The following is an 18485-nucleotide window of genomic DNA, read 5'->3' as shown; positions in this document are numbered from 1 at the left end:
TAACTACTTCTTCATACTAGGGAATACAATAGCAAATGGTTACTCATTAGGCCAAGGCAAATTGTTCTTATTTTAAGAAGTCAAAAGCACACATATTTTTCCTTTCCTTATTTCTGTTTGGTACAGGTCCTTTGGCTCAGGAACAGAGCAACAACACTGAGATTTCTAAGACAACCGATCAGGCTACAAAGACAGATGCTACTGGGAGTCAGGGCTACTCAGCATATGGAAAACAAAGTGGAAAAAAAGGATCAAGTGCTTCAGAAAAGATTGAGAGTAGGCCCAGAGGAAGGAGCTCTAAAAAATCTAGTCGAAAGCTTGACTTAGGTAATAGAGCTGAGTCCCCATCTGCCTATAAGATTGCCAGGGATAGCCATTTCTGGCGGTTGCCCTTGGAGAAGCAAGTCGCAGAGCAGCCCATAGCTCTACAAGCAGAAGCCATTACTCCTCAGGAGTTGCTTTCAGATAAAAACTACATGGAACGGAGAAAGGCTGGTTTAGATTATGAAACCAGAAAAGCATCACTATCTCATCCTATACCTAAACACATGAACGCGTCCATGATTAGTGGTCCATCACAATACCATGAAGGTGGGGCTTCTGGAACCAAGTCAGAAGCCAGAGCTTCTCTTTTATCAGTGGTGGAAAGCCCCTCTACAGCCCAAGAAGATGTCATGTTCTCAGTGGCAGGGGAAGCTCAGGTGTGTATGGGTCCTTCTCATATCAGATCAGAAGAGGAAGATGCTTCTAGCTTTGATTCACAAAGTGTCAAATTAAAAATGGAGTCAGCTCAAAATATCTCAAATATCTGCAAAAAGAAGCCTCCTGGAAATGTCCTCCAGGCCTTTCCAGCAAGCATTTTGGGTATGGCAAGTGATTTGCCAGAGAGAAGCATTTCTGTAGAGAGGCTGCCTCCCAGAAGCCTCTCCCGGTCTTTGGGGAAGCCAGAAGCTAAAGAAGTCTCAGATGCAGATAATACTTCAGAGATGGAAAGTGGTTCTGAGCAGCCACTGGCTCCTGGATACTTTTTGCAGTCCTCGGGGGACCCCGAAGATGATGAAGAAGGCTTCGCAGAATCAAGCAGTTTTATCGGGAAATTGAGCAGTTCTCATGAGCAGCTGGCTCCCAGTCGTGAATCCTGGGCTTTGGGGGAGCCTGAAGACAAAGTGTCCACAGAATCAAATAGGTATTTTGAAAAATACAGTACTGCTAAGGATTGGAGCAGCTCTGAGGAAGATCTGCCTCCCAGACACCCTTCCCGGCCCTTGGGGAAACCAAAAGCTGAAGAAGTCTCCTCAGATGCAGACAGTACTTCAGAGATGGAAAGGGGTTTTGAGCAGCAGCTGACTCCTGGATACTTTTTGCACTCCTCAGAGGAACCCAAAGATGAAAAACGCTTTTCAGATTCAGAGAGTGCTTCAGAGAAGGGCAGTGCTTCTAAACAGCAGCTGGCTCCCAGTTACGTTTTCCAGTCCCTGGGGGAGCCTGAAGATGATGAAGAAGGCTTCACAGAATCAAGCAGTTTTGTTGGGAAATTGAGCAGTTCTCATGAGCAGCTGGCTCCCAGTTTTGTGTCCCAAGCTCTGGGGGAGCCTAAAGATGAAGTATCCACAGAATCAAATAGTTATCTTGAAAAATACAGTACTGCTAAGGATTGGAGCAGCTCTGAGGAAGATCTGCCTCCAAGACACCCTTCTCTGGCCCCGGGGAAGCCCAAAGACCAAAAGGAAGTGTTCTCAGTTTCAAAGAACACAGCTGAGGAGTGGGGTGTTTCTGTGGAGCAGGTTCCTCCCAGACGCCTTCCTCAGCCTTTTGTGAGGCCATTTGTTCAGCAACAACTCTCCACAGGTTCAGTGAATACTTCTTCAGAATGGGTGCCAATGCCTTCCAGGCACATTTACCAGCCTTGGCTGAAGCCTAAACCCAAGCAACAAGCCTCTTCCAGTCCAGAGAGTGCTGCTCTTGAGTGGGCCATTGCTATGGAGCCACTGCCTCCCAGAGTGTCTTCAAGGCGCCAGTTGAGGCGTAAAGTTGAGCAACCAGTCTCCTCAGGTCCAGAAATTGCTACCATTGAAGGGATCATTTCTATGGACACACCACCTCCAGGAACTCATTCTCAGCCCCTGGTAAAACCAATATCTGAGCAAGAAATCTCTGCAGGTCCAGAAAGCACGGTTGTTGAGGGGAGAATTTCTATGGAGCCTCTGCCTCCTAAATTGCTTGCCCACCCTGTGATGAACCCAAAGGTTGAAGAAAATGTGTTCTTAGGTTCAGAGGGTGCTGAGAAGGTCGTTTCAGTGGAGCCATCATTCTCGGAATATTGTCCCGAATGCTTGACAAATCCTGAAGCCCAGCATATCGTCTCAGAGAACACTGCTGGTAATGAAGGCATGTTTGTAGAGCTACTGCCTCCAAAGTGTCCTTGCCAGCCTTTGGTGAAGCTTAACGTACAGCCAGAGAATACTACTTGTGACTCAGGGAGTGCTTCCAAAGAATGGAGCAGTCCTATGGAGGTGATGCCTTCGAGACACTCCTTCTACCCCTACGTGAACACCAGCTTTGAACAACCCTCTGCAAGTCCAAAGAGCACTGCTGTGGAGTGGGGCATCCCTATGGAGCCGCTGCTTCCCAGAATGCCTTCTCAGCCCCTGATGAGACCAATTGCCCAGCAAAAAGTCTTCGAACATTCATTGAGTGCTCCTGCACAATGGAGTGGTCTTGTGGAGCCAATACGTCCCACATATACTTCCCAGCCCGGGGAGAGCCCTAAATTTGAGCAACAAGCTTATACAGGTCCAGAGAGCACTGTGGTTGAGAGCAGCACTTTGATGGAGCCTCTACAGCCCAGATTGCCTTCTGAGGCTCTGAGAAAACCAATCTCTACAGGTCCAGAGAGTGTTGCCAATGAGAGGGACACTTCTACAGAGCTGCCACCTCCCAGACATTGGTCCATTGTTAGACATAAAGTTCAGAAAATGTCACCAAGGTTTGAGAAAGCTGCTGTTGAGAGAGTCATTTCTGGGAGAGCACAGCCTCCCAAATATCCCATCCACTTCTTAAACTTTAAAGCTCAGAAAGTATCCTCAGATCTACAGAACACTGCTGTTGAAGGAGGTATGTCTAAGAAATCACTGCTTACCAGATGTCCTTCCCAGTCGTTTGTGAAGTACATGGCACAGCATATCTTTTCAGAGAGCCCTGATAAGGAACAGCAGGTTTATGTGGATCCTCTGGCTTCAAATCAACCTTCCAAATCTTTGCTGGGGCCTAAAGTTGAGCATCAAGTTTTGTCAGGTTGGGAGAGTGCTGATATTGAGGGAGGCATTTCTTCGAAGCTGCTGCCTACGAAAGGCCCTCTACAGTCCTTGGAGAGGCCTGAAAACCTGCAAGAAGTTTTCTCATATTCAGAGAGTGCTCCTGTGAAGTGGAGCTGTCCTCAAGAGCAGTGGCCTCCAAGATACCTTTCCCAGACATATGAAAAGTTTGAGCACAAGCAAGAAGTTTCCTCAGTTTCTCAGAGCTCTCTTGAAGAATGGAGGTCTTCTGAAGAGCAGCAGCCTTCAAGAGTCACTTTCCAAGCTGAGGGTGGGGCTGAATTCCAGCCACAGATTTTGTCAACAGGCTCAGTGAGTGTGCCTATAGAGTGTAGCAGTGCTGGGCATCACCTGCCTCCCAGACAACCTTTTCAGGCTTTTGCAGGTCCTGAATATGAGCAACAAGTTTATTCAAGTTCCATGAGTGCTGCTGCTAAGGCAACCATTTTTGAGAGCGATTCTAGCACCTGTTCCCTACCAAAAGGTCCAGATTCTCCAAACGAAACTATAAAACACAGCCATGGCTCTGAAGATCTCATTAAGAACATCCCAACTTCTGCTACCAAGCCTGTGAAGTCCACTGTCACTCCCGCCTGGCCAACATCCATTTCTAGGGATAGTTATCCTAAGGAGGAAGTTCTTGAGAGTAGTGATCAAAATGATGGCTGTTCAAGTTTATCCACCAGTGAGGCTGATGTTAAAAACCTTTTTGGAGTCCGGCTGAGGAGGATCCCTTCCTCACAGAAGTATAAGAGTAAGGAACAGGAGCATTTTACCAAGCTTTCTTCACCCTCCTTGGGCCCGATGTCAACTTCTGTAGGTGGAGAACCACAAATCAGAAGTGCTTCCAAGGGACTCCTCCACACTGAAGAGAACCTCACCGCAATATCTGACTTTGCAGAGAAGAAAGAGAGCAAGCCCAAATCTGATAGCATGCCCAAGAAGCAACCTGCTTACAAGATCCCAGGTAAGATTGTCTTTAGGTACCAAATGGAGGGAAGAACTGGAAATCAAAGTCTTTAATATGAAGAAGTGTGTTCTAGCCTTGTCTGCTGAGTTGTTCCTTTGATAGGGCTGGATTGTTGATCTAGGGGCAAGACAGTGGCCCATTCTATCTATATTAATGGATTTTCTAATGGACACATGACCATTTTCCCATTCTCTCCCCCACCATACACCTTACATTTAGATGGAATTATATGCTTTTCTCAAAACACTTTTACATGTATCATTATGCTTCCCCTAACATCATGTAGATTTTTAAAGCCAGCTCACTAGTAGAGCACTATGTGCAGATTCTCAGCTTGAAATCTTCACTTTCTTTGTTCTTCCATAGCTTCTTCACTCACCTCAAATGTTTAAGAATCCAGAGCTAGGTGACCCTTTGAACACTAATCTCTCCCAAACTCTTTGCACCTTCACACTCACTATCATAGTCTTGTATATGCTTATAACCACACCCATATATCCACACATTTGCATGAGGAACTATGAAATTTCAAATACTATAAGTATTTCCTGGGAGTTAGGAGAATGACATCAATAACTTAAGCCTCTGGCCTCCTAGAAATTTTTCCAGCTTACCTAACAACCATCGTCCTATCATAATTTGGAAATAGGAAAAGGGACAGACAAGTGAGGGAGGGGGACCAGTAACATGACAAACAGGACAAAAAGTATGCAAACTTTTAAATATAGCTTATCTACCCAAGGAACTCCTGCCTTGCCAGGTTGTAGGGAGGGCACAAAAGAATGGGACCCTTCTCTATATGATATCTATTTATTTTTATTTGACAATTCATAAGGATCCCATTGGATCATTATTGTGGGTAGGCCCCAGCCAGGCTCAAGACTCTGCCTGCCTTGCTCCAGTTCTAACTCCTTGAATTCCTTTCTCAGGAAAGGCTGATCGACAATCAGATTATGCCACCTCAGAGCCAGCGTGGATAACCTTGGCAAAACAGAAGCAGAGGAAGTTCCAGACTGAGATTACTATGGAAGAGCTTAAAGCCAGTACTGGAGCTGGACCAGAGGCTGAGACTAAGGTGGCTAGTTATGAGGTAGGACCTGGGGTAGCCCACAAAATGCTCCAAAAAGTTGCTGGAGGCAATTGATTAAGCTTGCATTGGGAACTTTGCCAGACATGTAGCTCCCCACTTCTTTAACTGCATTAATCAAGGCAGGGGGACTCTTCAGGGGAAGACTTGCTTTGTACTCAAACAAGTGTGCCCCACTTTGTGTTCTTAAAGGGTGTGTGAAAGTAATGACTATGAGAAGATTCTATAAGTCAAATTCTGTCCTAAATATTCTAGAGCAGGATTCCATGAAATTGGTTGAGAAATAAGGAGTAAGTCATAAAAAACTCTTAAAGGTAACCACTGGGGTGAGCAACTATCTTTACTATATTTATGCTTATAAGTGTATATATATATAAACCCTTAACTTAGACCAGTTGTGGAGAAGTTAATTTGAAAAGCTTAAGCTGTACAACTTTGAAAAGACCTGTAGTTACAGTGTTTTCTAATGCAGAGTACAAGTCAGGTGTCAACATATTTTGCTAAGTAGAAATCTTATGAAACTCCAATTAATTGATAAGATTTCTTTGTAACTACCATATTCTTTTAGCTTGCTGTTAAGCGCTAGGTGAAAGGTTGTTCTCAACTTAAATAATTCTCATGTTAACCTGTTTATTCTATTTGTATGATTAGACAACCTTTTCTTCCAGATCTGAGAAGTGATAAACTTGAACCAGCTTAGGTTTTGTGAACCTAAATTCTGAACCAAGGTTTTCTCAATGCCATTTATTTCCTTTTCTCTCTATCTCTTTCCTTTTGATTAATGTTGAATCCATAATACCTATGACAGGGTTTATACCTTGTGACTTTCTGAGTAAGTAATTTGCTGATTTCATGTTAGGACTTACAAGCTTCCTGTTTTCATTGTTGAATTAAAGGGAGCTGGCTGTGTTCCTCAAAACCAACCAAGAAAGATTTTCACTTCTGATGTCACTAGACAGGAGATTGAACAGATGGCACTACCTAAGTCTACCGATCCAGGTAAAAACGCATACCCCAATACCCACCCCAAATAGCTCTGGCAGAATGCTGTGAGACTTTTGTAATTTCAAGCTCAGGCAAAATGTATTCCCCTGACTCCAAATCAGCTTCATGATTGTCTCACGGCTCTTCCATTAGATACAGATATTAGCTTGTTTTAGGAAAATCCAATCATCACGACTACTACAAATCTAGTGTGTAACTTTCAGATGAGCTTCCAGTCTTTTACCCCATTGAGATAGGTACAATTGTGTAGGTACAAAATTGTGATCATTTAGTAAAATGTTCCTGAGGCTAGTATTCAAGGGGAAAGAACCAAGCTACTTTCCAGTTCATAGTGAAGCAGTGTTTTCTCGCCTTCCATATTCCCAATGAAACTGTTAAGAATAATCCACTGTAAAGACCCAATGGTATTGAATTGTTTTTAAAAGATTTTATTTATTTTTATTTAAAAATCTTTAGAATATATAATCTTTATTATATTTTTTCCATTACCATTTAGTCCCCTTATATCTTCCTCCCCCCAGCAACCACCACATTATTGTCCATGTCCGTGAGTCCTTCTTCCTTTTTGCTCACTCCCTCCACCCACTAACCTACCCTTCCAACTAGCTGTCATCTATTCTCCATCTATGAGTCTGTCTCCGTTTTGCTTATTAGTTCAGTTTGTTCATTAGATTCCACATATGAGTGAAATCATATGGTATTTGTCTTTCTCTGACTGTCTTATTTCACTTAGAATAATGTCCTCCAGGTCCAACCATACTATTTATTGCAAAGGGTAAAATTGTCCTCTTTTTTACGGTAGAATTCCATTGTGTAAATGTCTCAGTTGTTTTATTCACTCATCTATTGATGGACACTTGGGCTGATTCCATATCTTGGCAATTGTGAAAAATGCTGCGATGAACATAGGTGTGCTTATGTTCTTTCTAATTAGTGTTTCAGGTTTTGGGATTGCTGGGTTATTTATTTTTAGAGAGAGGGGAAAGGAGGGAGAAAGAGAGGGAGAGAAACATGATGTATGAGAGAAATGGCAATTGGTTGCCTCTCTCACACTCCCAGCTGGGGACCTGGCCTGCAACCCAGGCATGTGCCCTGACTGGGAATTGAACTGGCAACCTTTCTGTATGCATGCCAGGGCTCAATCCACTGAGCCACTCAGCCAGGGCTGAGTCGTTTTTTTAACTATTTAAAAGACTTGTTTCAGCCCCTCTGTATTCTGAGTCAGGGGTATAAGAGGTGGGGAAATGTTGAAAGCTGAAAAAAAATTATGCTGGGATAGAACAGAATGTGATTTCATCAATGGTTATATGCCAAAGGGATTTTTTTTTTCAGGAGGAGCAGGGGACAGGGAGGATAGATTTATAATGAATCATCTTTGCCCTTTCCCTTAGTCCCCCTAGTGAAGAAATTAGGCCGTGAAATAGCAGCATTTGACCTGCTCATAGCTATTGATAGTCTCATGGGCACTATACTCCTATCAAGTGGTTCTCGACTCACTGTGTATTAGAATCACCTGGTGAGCTTTCAAAAAATTACAGGTAGTCCTGGCTCCATTGCTAGATATTCTAATTCAGTTAGTTTAGGAAATGTCATGGGACTTGGTATTTTAAAAAAGAGCTCTAGATAATTCTAATGTGTAGTCAAGATTGAGAACCATTGGTTGAGTCTAAGATACTAAGTCAATCAACCATAACACAGGAGGAGGGAAGGAGTAGAATTGGAGAATAAGGAGGTAGTCTGCATGGTCAGAGTAGTTGGTACAGTATTATTTATCATAGGCTTTTACTGGATGGAGCTACTTTGTCAGCATTCATGTCATACAACATCATGGGTTACCAAAAACAAAAGTAATATTATCCTATTTTAAATTTAAAATACTGAACAGATACCATACAATATGATTTCTCTCTGGTCTCAATTCAAAAGTCTCAATCCAATACTAACCATGCAAAGATTGGCAGTTACAGCTGTAAGCATTTTCTCTCAGACCTTCTCTCTTGTCCAGGTCCCTGTGGCCATAGCCATATTGATTTTACCCCTTTGCCATACTACTCATGGCATTGCCCATGCACTGAATTTTAGGAACCAGAATAAACATGAAAGAAGGGAAACTTTAATTGCATACCATAAACATAGCTCAGTACCTTGGGGGCTTCTTTTTCCCCCCTCCTGGGGCTTCTTACTCTGTGTGTTATCTGCTGTGGTTCCTGCAGGATTTGAAAATCAGAAGATATTTCAAGTGCCTGCCATGAGAAAAGAAACCAGACATTCTTCAGCTCACCCAGCCATGTTCCAAGAGCCAGCTGAGCCAGTCTGGTTCTCCATGGCCAAGAAGAAAGCCAAAGCATGGAGCTATATAACAGAAATCATGCAGTAAATAGCTCCTGGGTGGAGCATCAGCATTTCAAATGATATTTGCTAAGAGCGGTACTAATGCCATGTACTGATTTATTTACTGTAACCATTTTAATAAGCAAAATGCCTTAAAATGGAAATTAAAGCTAATAGTTATGCAAATGAAACATGCCATGAATGCCTAATAATCAGTATAGTCATTGCCAGCATCTGAAAATGCAGCATATCCTCTATAAAAATTATGTAAAATGTTTGCAGTGCTGTAGAATTGGGAAATCTTTAACTTGGGGAAATGTGTTTTAGAAGGGCAAAAGCAAAAACATTTTGTTGGAGCCACTAAGAAAAGGGTCATTTCCCTTGATCAAATACATTAATTCTAGTGGAAATGTTCAGATGATTTTGCCCTAGGATTGGCTTTTAGGTTTATGAACCTAGTTAATGCTCCAGTGTTTTTGGTTGCTGCTCCAAACTTTGCAAAGGCCCCTAGAAGAGGTGGTAGAAGTGAACATTCTGGGTCTTCAAGAAAAAGTTTGCACAGTCAGTCCCGCAGTCAACTCAGTGCCCTTTGAAACACCTTCTTGAATACCTGGGAACCCCCCATGCCTGCAATTTATACAGAGCTCCCTCTTTACACATTTCCCATGTCAGTCTGTCATAGGTCTGGCAGCAGTGAGTGCTTTTCTAAGAGGCAGACTATTTCTTGGGGATTATTATGCTCCTTTGGATGGCTAGTTCATCAGTCTTTGACTGCTTGCCCCAACACCACTGTGACCCTATCCAGTTACTCAGAAGTGGTCTGGATATCATACATATCCTGTTTTATAAGCACTGAAGACACTGTTGAAATTCAAAATTCTATAAATGCCAAAAGCTGTACTTTCAGTCAAGAAGTCTTCCACGAAAGAAGTCTGGGGCCACTGGAGAGCTGCCTTACCCTGACTCCAGAGTTAGGGTAGAGACCTCTGTATAGCCCAGTTTTTTCTCCCTTTCCCTCAGAAAGCTGTTTCACAAGGTTTTAGCCCAAAGCAAAACTGCTATCGAACAATTCACTTTCTGGTAACTGGGAGCCTTAAGTGATTAAATCAGCCCCTCCCTGCCCTAATTCCTAAAGGCATACACCTAAAAAGTCATAAGATCAACAGTCCTCACCTCACCAGTGAACCACTCATCCCAAGTCTTCCCCTCTATTTCATCCCCCAAACAAACCAAACACTAGGGTAGAGTTACCTTTAGATTCCTGGACAGCACCTAGCTTATTTTCTTAGGAGACCCAGAAGTGTCTTCTCAGTATACCTTTCACTGTGTCTGCCTCTGCCACCTTGGGGCTACTTTGCTTAAACAAAACTGCAGGGATAGACATAACTGTGCCTTTAAGTTCTGAGTGGAGTGTTGCCTCATGCAAAAAAAAATCTGGAGGGACAGTGAGGTGCCAGAGCTAATTTAAACATTTGGCTTTGCTGATGGTATAGCATGACATTGTATAATCATATGCTGGATTTTGCATTTTGTCTGTAAAACATCTTTTGTTCCTGATACTGTACCTTTGATTTTTTGATGCTAGGTTTTTGTGATTGGATTTGATTTCCCTTATATTTCCATAGTGAATAGTTAAAGTAGAAATTAGTTATCCCCTACCTCCCTTCCCCCTTTTCCCTGGGTGGACCACTATTAGGTTATTCTCAATCTAAGAACTGTCCATTAACAATTTCTTTTCCACAGCTGATAACAAAACTATGTTTTTAAGTAGAGGTTAAGTTTTTTTAATGCCTAGAGACACATTTTAACATGTTTTTGACTTTTAGCATTCTTGATTTTAGCTATATGCAAAGCAAATAAACTCAATAAAGCCTGTTCTGTAGTCTGTCTGTTACATGGCGATAGAAATGAAGCAGAATTTTGACAGTTCGGATGGGAGAAGCAGAATGATCTCAAGAGGTGGTGTGTGACATAAACAAGTGTGCCTGATTGAGCTGATGGCCTCCAGTTGGATAATTATACAGGGAGAGTGGTATTAAAGAGGAGGTTCTCATCTGTGTAAACATGGGGAGCAAAGACACTGATAGGAGAATGCTGATGGGGGTGAGTAGGAGGGCACAAAATGGTGGTTGCTATACTCTAGTCTAGCCCAGGGACTGGGTCCAAGTTCTATAGTAATATGGGCTATTGAAATAAGCCATTATCAAAAGGAAAGGGCCCCTCTGTGTTCAGTTAAAGTGTAACATGGAGTGAGCAAGGGGAAGGTGTGATAGATCAGATATTTAACCTGACCCTCCTGTAGCATTTGTAAAATTTGTGGGGTTCAGAAAGAGTTCAATTTTATACACATAGCCATGTGTATAAAAATATTTGAAATGTTTTAATCAACTAATAAACCATTAAATAAGATGTTGTACCTCCTTCCATGATAGGCGTGCCTTCATAACTACCTCGAAGTCCAGGTTGGGATTTAGAATTCTCAGACTCCTGTAAGTCCTGCTCCAACAGTGAGGGAAGAGCTGCTCCCCTCTTTCCTCCCCCTGTCCTAGCTCCTAGACCAGGCCCTGTCCCATTCCATCCCTCAAGCCTGGGAGCACAGACCCCAGCCGTGTACTCTGCCCTCCCAAGACAGCCCCAATAGGAGCATGTGGGCCCTGGCAGCAGGCATGGGGACTGTTCAGGGGTGCCAGGGATCATGAGCTAGTAGGGACTCACCCTGTATTCTGTGGTCTGGGGTCCTTCTGGCCCTGTAGGGATGGGCATGGTTGGAAGAGAACAAAGTGGGACCTGTAAAGCATGGAGCTCAGTACACAGGTCCCTTTTGCCTGGGTCTAAAAGCAAAACTATGGTATCAACTTATACAATGCAAACACTGACAAATAAGAATCAATTTGAAGGTGCTCAAATCATACAACTTGAATGGCTCTTGCAGTTCAAATAATGGCAAAAAGAAGCCCTTTGCCTTCTGTCTCACCACGTGATTCTGGTCATAGGTAATACTATGTGAAGTACATTTTAAAACATCAACATTGCTGCCCAAAAAGGAGTGTGGGAGTGTTGAGTTTAGTTCACTTTAATAAACATTAAGTATCCACTAAGAAAAACTCATTGGGAAGGAAAGATTAATAAAAACCGTTTAAATTCCCAACCATTCAGACATTCACTCCAATGTTCAGGGTTGGTGTTAGGGTGGTGGGGGGAATATATATATACACACACATATATTTAGATGATTATATATTAAATATAGTTGGATTATTATAAATTAGATGATATATTATAGAGTATTATATATAATATACATAAGGATATGAGATGTGCTACCACAGAATACTGTATGAGAAGGCATCAATGCTATGAAGGAGGTATCTAGGAATCTGTAACTAAATGCAGAATGGAGGCTGTCTATCTGAAATCCCTTTCCCCTTCTGTGATCCTTCAATCAGGCCACCTCTGACTTTATCTTATTTTTCCTTGAGCAGATTTCGGAGATTAAGTTCATTCTCTCCCTTTCCTCTTTTTATTTTTCTAATTACTTATGGCATATTTCAGATCTACACAAAATTATAAAGAATACTACTATAAACATCAATTTACCTACCACCCAGCATAAGAAATGGAACATTATAAATATAGTTGCAGCCGGCAGTGGAGCCTTCCCCAATAAAATCCCCCTCCCTTTCTTTTCCCAAAAGGTAACCACCATCCTAAATGTGCTCATCTATCCAAGCATGCGTTTCTGTATGGTACCTTTGTATACACTTTTTGCACACATGACCTATTCTATTTGTATCCACAGTCAATATATATGGTGGTCATTTTGCATGTTTTCTAGGCTTCATATACATGCTACTGTTTTCATCCTTCTGGAACCAGCGTTTTCCCGTTATGCTTTTTTTTTTTTTTGCTTCCATCACCCATTCTTAGCCCCTGTACCTGTCAGCCCCTTTAAGTTCTAGTCTCCTCCCCAGTCCAGCCCTTGCCATCCTGTTTCATTTTCCTGCAACAGTCCCAAGCCAGTGAGTTAAGGCTGGTCCTACAGGTGAATCTGAGCTTCCTCTGTGGCTTTAAACTAGTGCTTCTCAAACCTGAGCTGCATCAGAAGCCCCTGGAGGGTTTGTTAAAACACGGGTTGCTGGGTCTACCCTCAGAGTTTCTGACTGAGGAGGCCTTGGGTGGAACCTAAGCATTCCTAGGTGGTGATGCTGATGACGCTGTTTTCAGGACCAAACTTTGAGAACCACTGCTTCAAATCAATGTCTGGGCCCAGGATCAGCAGCACCATCTGGCACCCAGGCAAGCTGGGCTATCTAAGAGGTTTCCTTCAAAATTGTGCTCTAGAGACCCTGTCTAGCAGACATATAATGCAAGTCACATGAGTTAAGTCTTAGGTTTTCTAGTATCTACATCAAAAAAGAAACACAAAATTAATTTTAATAGTATATTTTAACTCAACATACTATCATCTAAACAAGTAATCAGTATATAATTTATTAGTGAGACAAGTAATATTTTTGTAGTTATGGCACATCTCAAATCGGACTGTATTTCAACTGGCCAGTGACTAACAGTGGACAGAGCAGTTCTACAGGCTTGACATTTATTTCTTGCTTTAGAAAAACTGTTAAAGTTGACAAATTTTAATTTATTTTGCGCTGTCATAAAATAATTTAAAGCAGGCTTACAAAATGGTAGAAAGTGACACCTTTCAAAACAAAAGGGTAAGAGATTTGAGTCGGGATTATTTATATAAATAAAATCTGCTTGCATTTCATTTTATTAATGAAAACACTTATTTTTAACTAAAACAAATACTGTCAAATACATCTATAAAAATAAGTTAGATATCATTGGATAGCATCTTTTGGGTAATAAACTTTGGAATGTTATCAGTGCTTAATAAAATGCCCATGGGCTTCTTAAAATGAAAAACCTAAAAGTAGTAAACAACGGGGTCTTCCTTCTTTCTCCATCTTCTTTCTATTCTTCCAAACTGCAGAGTGAAATGAGAGAAAGTTAACAATTACACAGCATTAACCAGCTCCAGTGACCTTCTAAACCTAAGAAAATAGCCTTATGTGTATCTACTGCATTTGTGTGCTTATGTCAACAAGCAGAGAAGAACATGTTTTCATCTTGTAGCCTGCTGTGGAGGGCATCAGTGTTGTCCAAAGGGTCCGTTGAGATATCTGGTACACACTAAAAGGCCCTTGATATTGAGTCCTATCCAAAATTCCCAGGCTTAGAAAACATGCTGGGTTCAAACACCCCAGAATGTTTATTTACAGTTCTGGTTTACAAGATTAATATATTAAAAAATAGCACCCTGTTTTATTGGTCCAATAATTACATTGTGGCTGTACTGCCAAAAATCCTTCTTGCCTCAGTAGCCTATCTGGTAATGGCTCATGGGGTCAGGAAGGTGAGTCAGGGTTAGAATCTTACAGAAGAGTGGAATTTAAATCAAGGACCTTTAGGGGTGGACCAAATGTTACCATGGATGCTTTGGACAGGACCAAATGTCTGCCCATCATAACCTGCACTCTTGGATATAAGGTGCTCCTGTGACCCATGGCTCCCGTCATGTGATCATACCAACCTTGTCTCCCTCTTGCCTAACACCATAAATGCTTTTCCTTCTCCTTGGAGGCCATTCTGGGATTTAAATTAACCTCTCCACCTTAAAAGCCTGTGCTCATTCCACAAAAGATGCTCCCTTACCCTCCCAGGCCCTAAGTTTCCATATCTCCCATATGAGAGGTTGTTATTATAAAATACACAATTGTGAAAGTGCAAAAATAGAAAATGTTGATCATTTAAATGTACTCAGAGATAGGATAAACCTTGAGATTAATTACCAATTCAGTGATAAACAATAATCATACTCTGAGTTTCTTTTCTTTTGACTATCACATAAAATATAAAAATCTACAACCAAACCAATGTTTAAGTATTAATCAATAAATGTGGTCCTACATGAAATTCTTAACTTCTTGCTATTTTAAGTAGCTCTTGTCTCCTAGTTAGTACAGGAGACTGCATTTCTGCGGTCAAATAATGAAGGCCCAGCCAGTGCACAGCCCAGCTACTTCAGCTGCTGCATCTAGTAACTTTTCTAAATGAAATAACTGGTCTTAGATACTGATGCATTTGCCATTTGTCAGTGGTCTTTACAGAGAAAGGACAGAAGATGTTGTAAGACTGATGAGAAGCCATGAAGCAGATTTCAGTACATAATGTGTTTTATATTACTAGGTATATGAGTATTCTATTAACATTCTAAGTACATAAAATTCAATTCTTAAAACTAATTTTAAACACTTTTGTCTTAATTTACTGGAAGCATTAACAAAAATAAAGCTGTCACCCTGGCCAGTGTGGCTCAGTGGATTGAGTGCCCTCCTGCGAACCAAAGGGTCGTTGGTTTGACTCCCCATCAGGGCACATGCCTGCATTGTGGGCCAGGTCCACAGTAGGGGGCATGTGAGAGGCAACCACACATTGATGTTTCTCTCCCTCCCTTTCTCCCTCCTTTCCCTTCTCTAAGAATAAATAATTAAAATCTTTAAAATAAATAAATAAAACAAAGCAATCAGTAACAGGTATATGCCAGGAATGGTTGGGTGATATTTAAAGCTACACAGATACCTGGAATTTCCTGGTCTGCTCTCTGTGGATTCACATCCTTTTTGGGTCCTTGTTCTCGTTAAATTCTTTTTTTTCCTTAGCCTCAGCATCTTGGGACTCTTCCTCAGTGTTTTCATACTGATATTTAGTTGTCTCTTTAGTAAAGAATAAGACAGACTTTAGGACCAGACATTCACAGGAAAAATACCAGTTCATAATGAATGGGGACATCCAGTGCTTCAGCCTCCAGAGAAACAGGAGGATCCAAATAATTAGGAAAACAGCAGCTAGGCATCTTCCTACTGGTAGATACAATACTCCCTGGCCCTCACATTTCTGCTACTTGATCGTTTTTACAGTGACATTATTTTTCCAGGAAAGCTGTACTGCTGATGACTTCTGGCACTCCAGAGAAGAAGGGATCAGAATCATCAGGGTCTAGGGCATTCTGTACATTTTGGTCAGAACTTTCTTGTGAAAATATTTTTTGCTTCAGCAACAAATTGTATGGTGAAGCTCATCAGTTCCTCAACCCCCCTGAATGTTTCATTTTTACAAAGTCCTCCCCTATCAGTTCTAATGTTTGGGGATCAACTTTCTAAGAGTCTTGACACTTTTAGAAGCCATGAACCAACATGAAGCATGGTTCAAACATTTTCTTGTTCTTTTCCTTCAGGTTCCCTTTCCATGTCCTCCCCTCCACCCCGTTCCCTCCTGAACACATGCCCCCTGGAACATTCGGATTTTCGTCTGTGGGCCATGAACTGCAGTGATGAGCCCAGATCTCTTAGCAGAGGGGAGGAGAGGGCAAAGTATTTTTTCTCTAGACAGGGAAGGTCATTATGGACTTGGGCTTCTCCTGGGGCCCACTCGGCCTGCAGTGTGTTGAGGGCCCCTGCCCACCCGACTGAGTGTGGCTGGCCACAGGCCAGTTGTGCCCGCCTGGTTTGGGGCCTCCCCAGCCCTGGGGCCTCGCCACCCCCCATCCTCACCCTCTGGGCCTTCAGCCTTCTGCGCGGGCTCCTGGACGTCGGCCTCGGGCTGGTCCTCGGGCGCCATGGCTGCAGCCCCCTCTCCGGAGCCCTTGGGCACCATTGCTGCGGCCCCCTCTCCGGAGCCCCGGGGCACCAGGGCTGCGGCCCCCTCTCCTGAGCCCCGGGGCACCACGGCTGTGGCCCCCTCTCTGGAGCCCTCAGGTACAATGGCTGCCGCCCCCTCTCCCGAGCCCCCGGACACTGAAAGCATGCGGATCCCGCTCACGTGAATGGGCATCTGAGACCTGGGCTGAACTACCCTTAAGCGGCGGCGCGGAGGCACGATGATGTGGTCGTTGTAGTACAGGCGGTGCAGCATTGTGTGCACTAGGTCCAGGAACACGAGGCGGGGTGCTCGACGTTCTAGGTACTGCTCCCCATCGTGTGCTGGAGCCATGTTGTAATCCTCCCCGCTGACACCTCCCTCTGGGACTCTGGCTGCCGTGGCTTCCACATCAAGACCACCCACAGCCCCTGTGACTCCAGCCTCCCCTGGCTGGGTCCCAGTCCGGGTCCCGGCCTCGGCCTCACCCTGGGCCCCGCCTTCAGCTTCGCCCAGGACCTCAACTTCAGCCTCGACTTCGCCCTCACCCTCCTCGTTCCCGTAGGGCCCAGAGTCATGAATCACCACGTCCTCAGCTCCCGCCTCCCAGACCCAGGCTCTCGCGTCGTCCAGGGGGTTCTCCTGGCCCCCCAGGGTAGGATTTCCCTCACCAGTGTCAGACATGGCACCAGGCAGTAGTACCTCAGCTGGGCTGCGATCAGGTTGTGCGTCAACAGCCAAGATGGTGGCCACTGAGAGGAGGCCTTGGGCAGTGGGGCCTGACGTGTGGTGGACCAGCGGCAGAAGAGCGGCTGTTGAAGAGAGAACAATTTCTCCTGGTGCCTGAAGAGGACTCACAACCGGAAAGGCAGGGGGCAGATGTCAGGAACCACCCACCAAGGCTTCACCAGACAATGGCGGGGAGAAGATGTGAGGGTTCCAGAAGAGTCAACAAAGGGCCATGCCCTCTCATCACAAACGTCAAGCTCATTGGCTGAGAAGAAGCGGGGATTGACATGCCATATGTCCAATGAATGGCCAAGTCCCTTAGATTCTAGGGTGGCTCACAAGGGCCTCTTTTTTTCTTTACGGACTTAGGGTCCTGAGCTACCTTTAGGTCCACACAAGTCCTGCCCTTTTAATTTAGTGATTGTCTGAAAAACTATAGTTGTCAGACATGGAGGCACCCCGGATTGGTGACACTTACTCTATAAAGCAGTAATTTTTACCTGATGTGCAGCAAGAATTTTTAAAACATGCAATACCTGACTGACCTCGTTTCCTTAGGGTTGTCAAGTGAAAAATGACAACAATCAACACAACAATAGCCATCTAATGTGAATAAATCAAAATTATACCTATTTTTTGGTCATGTCAGCAAAAATATATTTTTTTGGTGTGCCACAGAATTTTAGTAATATAGTTTATGTGTGCCATGAGATGAAAAAGGTAGAAAATTGCTGCTGTAAAGGGCAGAGAGTAAACATTTTGGGTTTGGGAAAACTCAGAGGTACATTTGAAACCACTATGTACATACTTATATAACAAGAGGGGAAACAAATTTCGACAACTATTTTATTGTTGAGACTATAATATACTAATTGCATACAATTTTTTATAATAAAGATCTATTAATGAGAAGAGTGGAATTCTTTTGGGAGAGTAACATTTTGCTTAATTGGGGTTCAAAGTTAGTGTTCTCTATCAAAATTGATTACATATGTTGATCTGTTGACCTGTAATGACGTTTTAGATAGTTTATCTTTTCAAAGAATATGCTTAATATTTTTAGAGATTTTAAAAAGCATATTCAATTAGCATACACTTTTTTCTCATTTATATAACAGAAGCATTTTCATCTGTTTGAGTACAGCAAAGGGTTAGAATCTGAATCAATTTATGATTTCAGAGATGTGCTATTTCAAAAATGTATTCTATAGAATTTACCTCACTGCTGCTACCACTGGTCCTTTAAATTAACAAAGTACAGATAGTATCATCCCTTAAAATTGTCTTTAAACACTAACATTTTTGTTGAAAATGCAGGTAAAAACCTAGAAATTCCTGGTACTGT

At 42.8% G+C, this 18485-nt stretch overlaps 2 protein-coding genes across 2 annotated transcripts in view; one reads left to right on the top strand and one right to left on the bottom strand.

Moving 5' to 3' along the window:
- The window catches only part of KIAA1210 (KIAA1210 ortholog), a 38747-nt gene extending 29994 nt beyond the window's left edge, over positions 1 to 8753 (top strand). Inside the window, exons 8-13 of the mRNA XM_045817488.1 lie at positions 127 to 996; positions 1405 to 1944; positions 2161 to 4289; positions 5219 to 5374; positions 6268 to 6370; positions 8590 to 8753. Of these exons, the coding sequence (XP_045673444.1) occupies positions 127 to 996; positions 1405 to 1944; positions 2161 to 4289; positions 5219 to 5374; positions 6268 to 6370; positions 8590 to 8753 (3962 nt within the window). The remainder of the gene's footprint in view (positions 1 to 126; positions 997 to 1404; positions 1945 to 2160; positions 4290 to 5218; positions 5375 to 6267; positions 6371 to 8589) is intronic.
- A 6632-nt stretch (positions 8754 to 15385) lies between these two features.
- LOC123805083 (cancer/testis antigen 47B) lies at positions 15386 to 17095 on the bottom strand. The gene is made up of 2 exons (XM_045817487.1): positions 16327 to 17095; positions 15386 to 15489 (listed from the first exon to the last, which is right to left on the bottom strand). The coding sequence occupies exons 1-2, from the start codon at positions 17093 to 17095 to the stop codon at positions 15386 to 15388; spliced, it is 873 nt and encodes a 290-aa protein (XP_045673443.1).
- Positions 17096 to 18485: the final 1390 nt, after the last annotated feature.

The sequence above is a fragment of the Phyllostomus hastatus genome, unplaced genomic scaffold, assembly GCF_019186645.2.
Source record: "Phyllostomus hastatus isolate PE091 unplaced genomic scaffold, TTU_PhHast_1.1 phas_scaffold_28, whole genome shotgun sequence".
Taxonomy (NCBI): domain Eukaryota; kingdom Metazoa; phylum Chordata; class Mammalia; order Chiroptera; family Phyllostomidae; genus Phyllostomus; species Phyllostomus hastatus.
The sequence above is the reverse complement of the archived record's forward strand: the minus strand, read 5'-3'. Positions and strand labels throughout refer to the sequence as shown.

What these genes read in the sequence shown, in the direction of transcription:
- LOC123805083 (XM_045817487.1), bottom strand. Translation starts at nt 17,095, where the DNA reads ATGTCTGACACTGGTGAGGGAAATCCTACCCTGGGGGGCCAGGAGAAC. An exon ending in GAAGGCTGAAGGCCCAGAGG is followed by an intron (nt 15,490 to 16,326) that starts GTGAGGATGGGG and finishes TCTTTACTAAAG; the next exon opens with AGACAACTAAATATCAGTAT.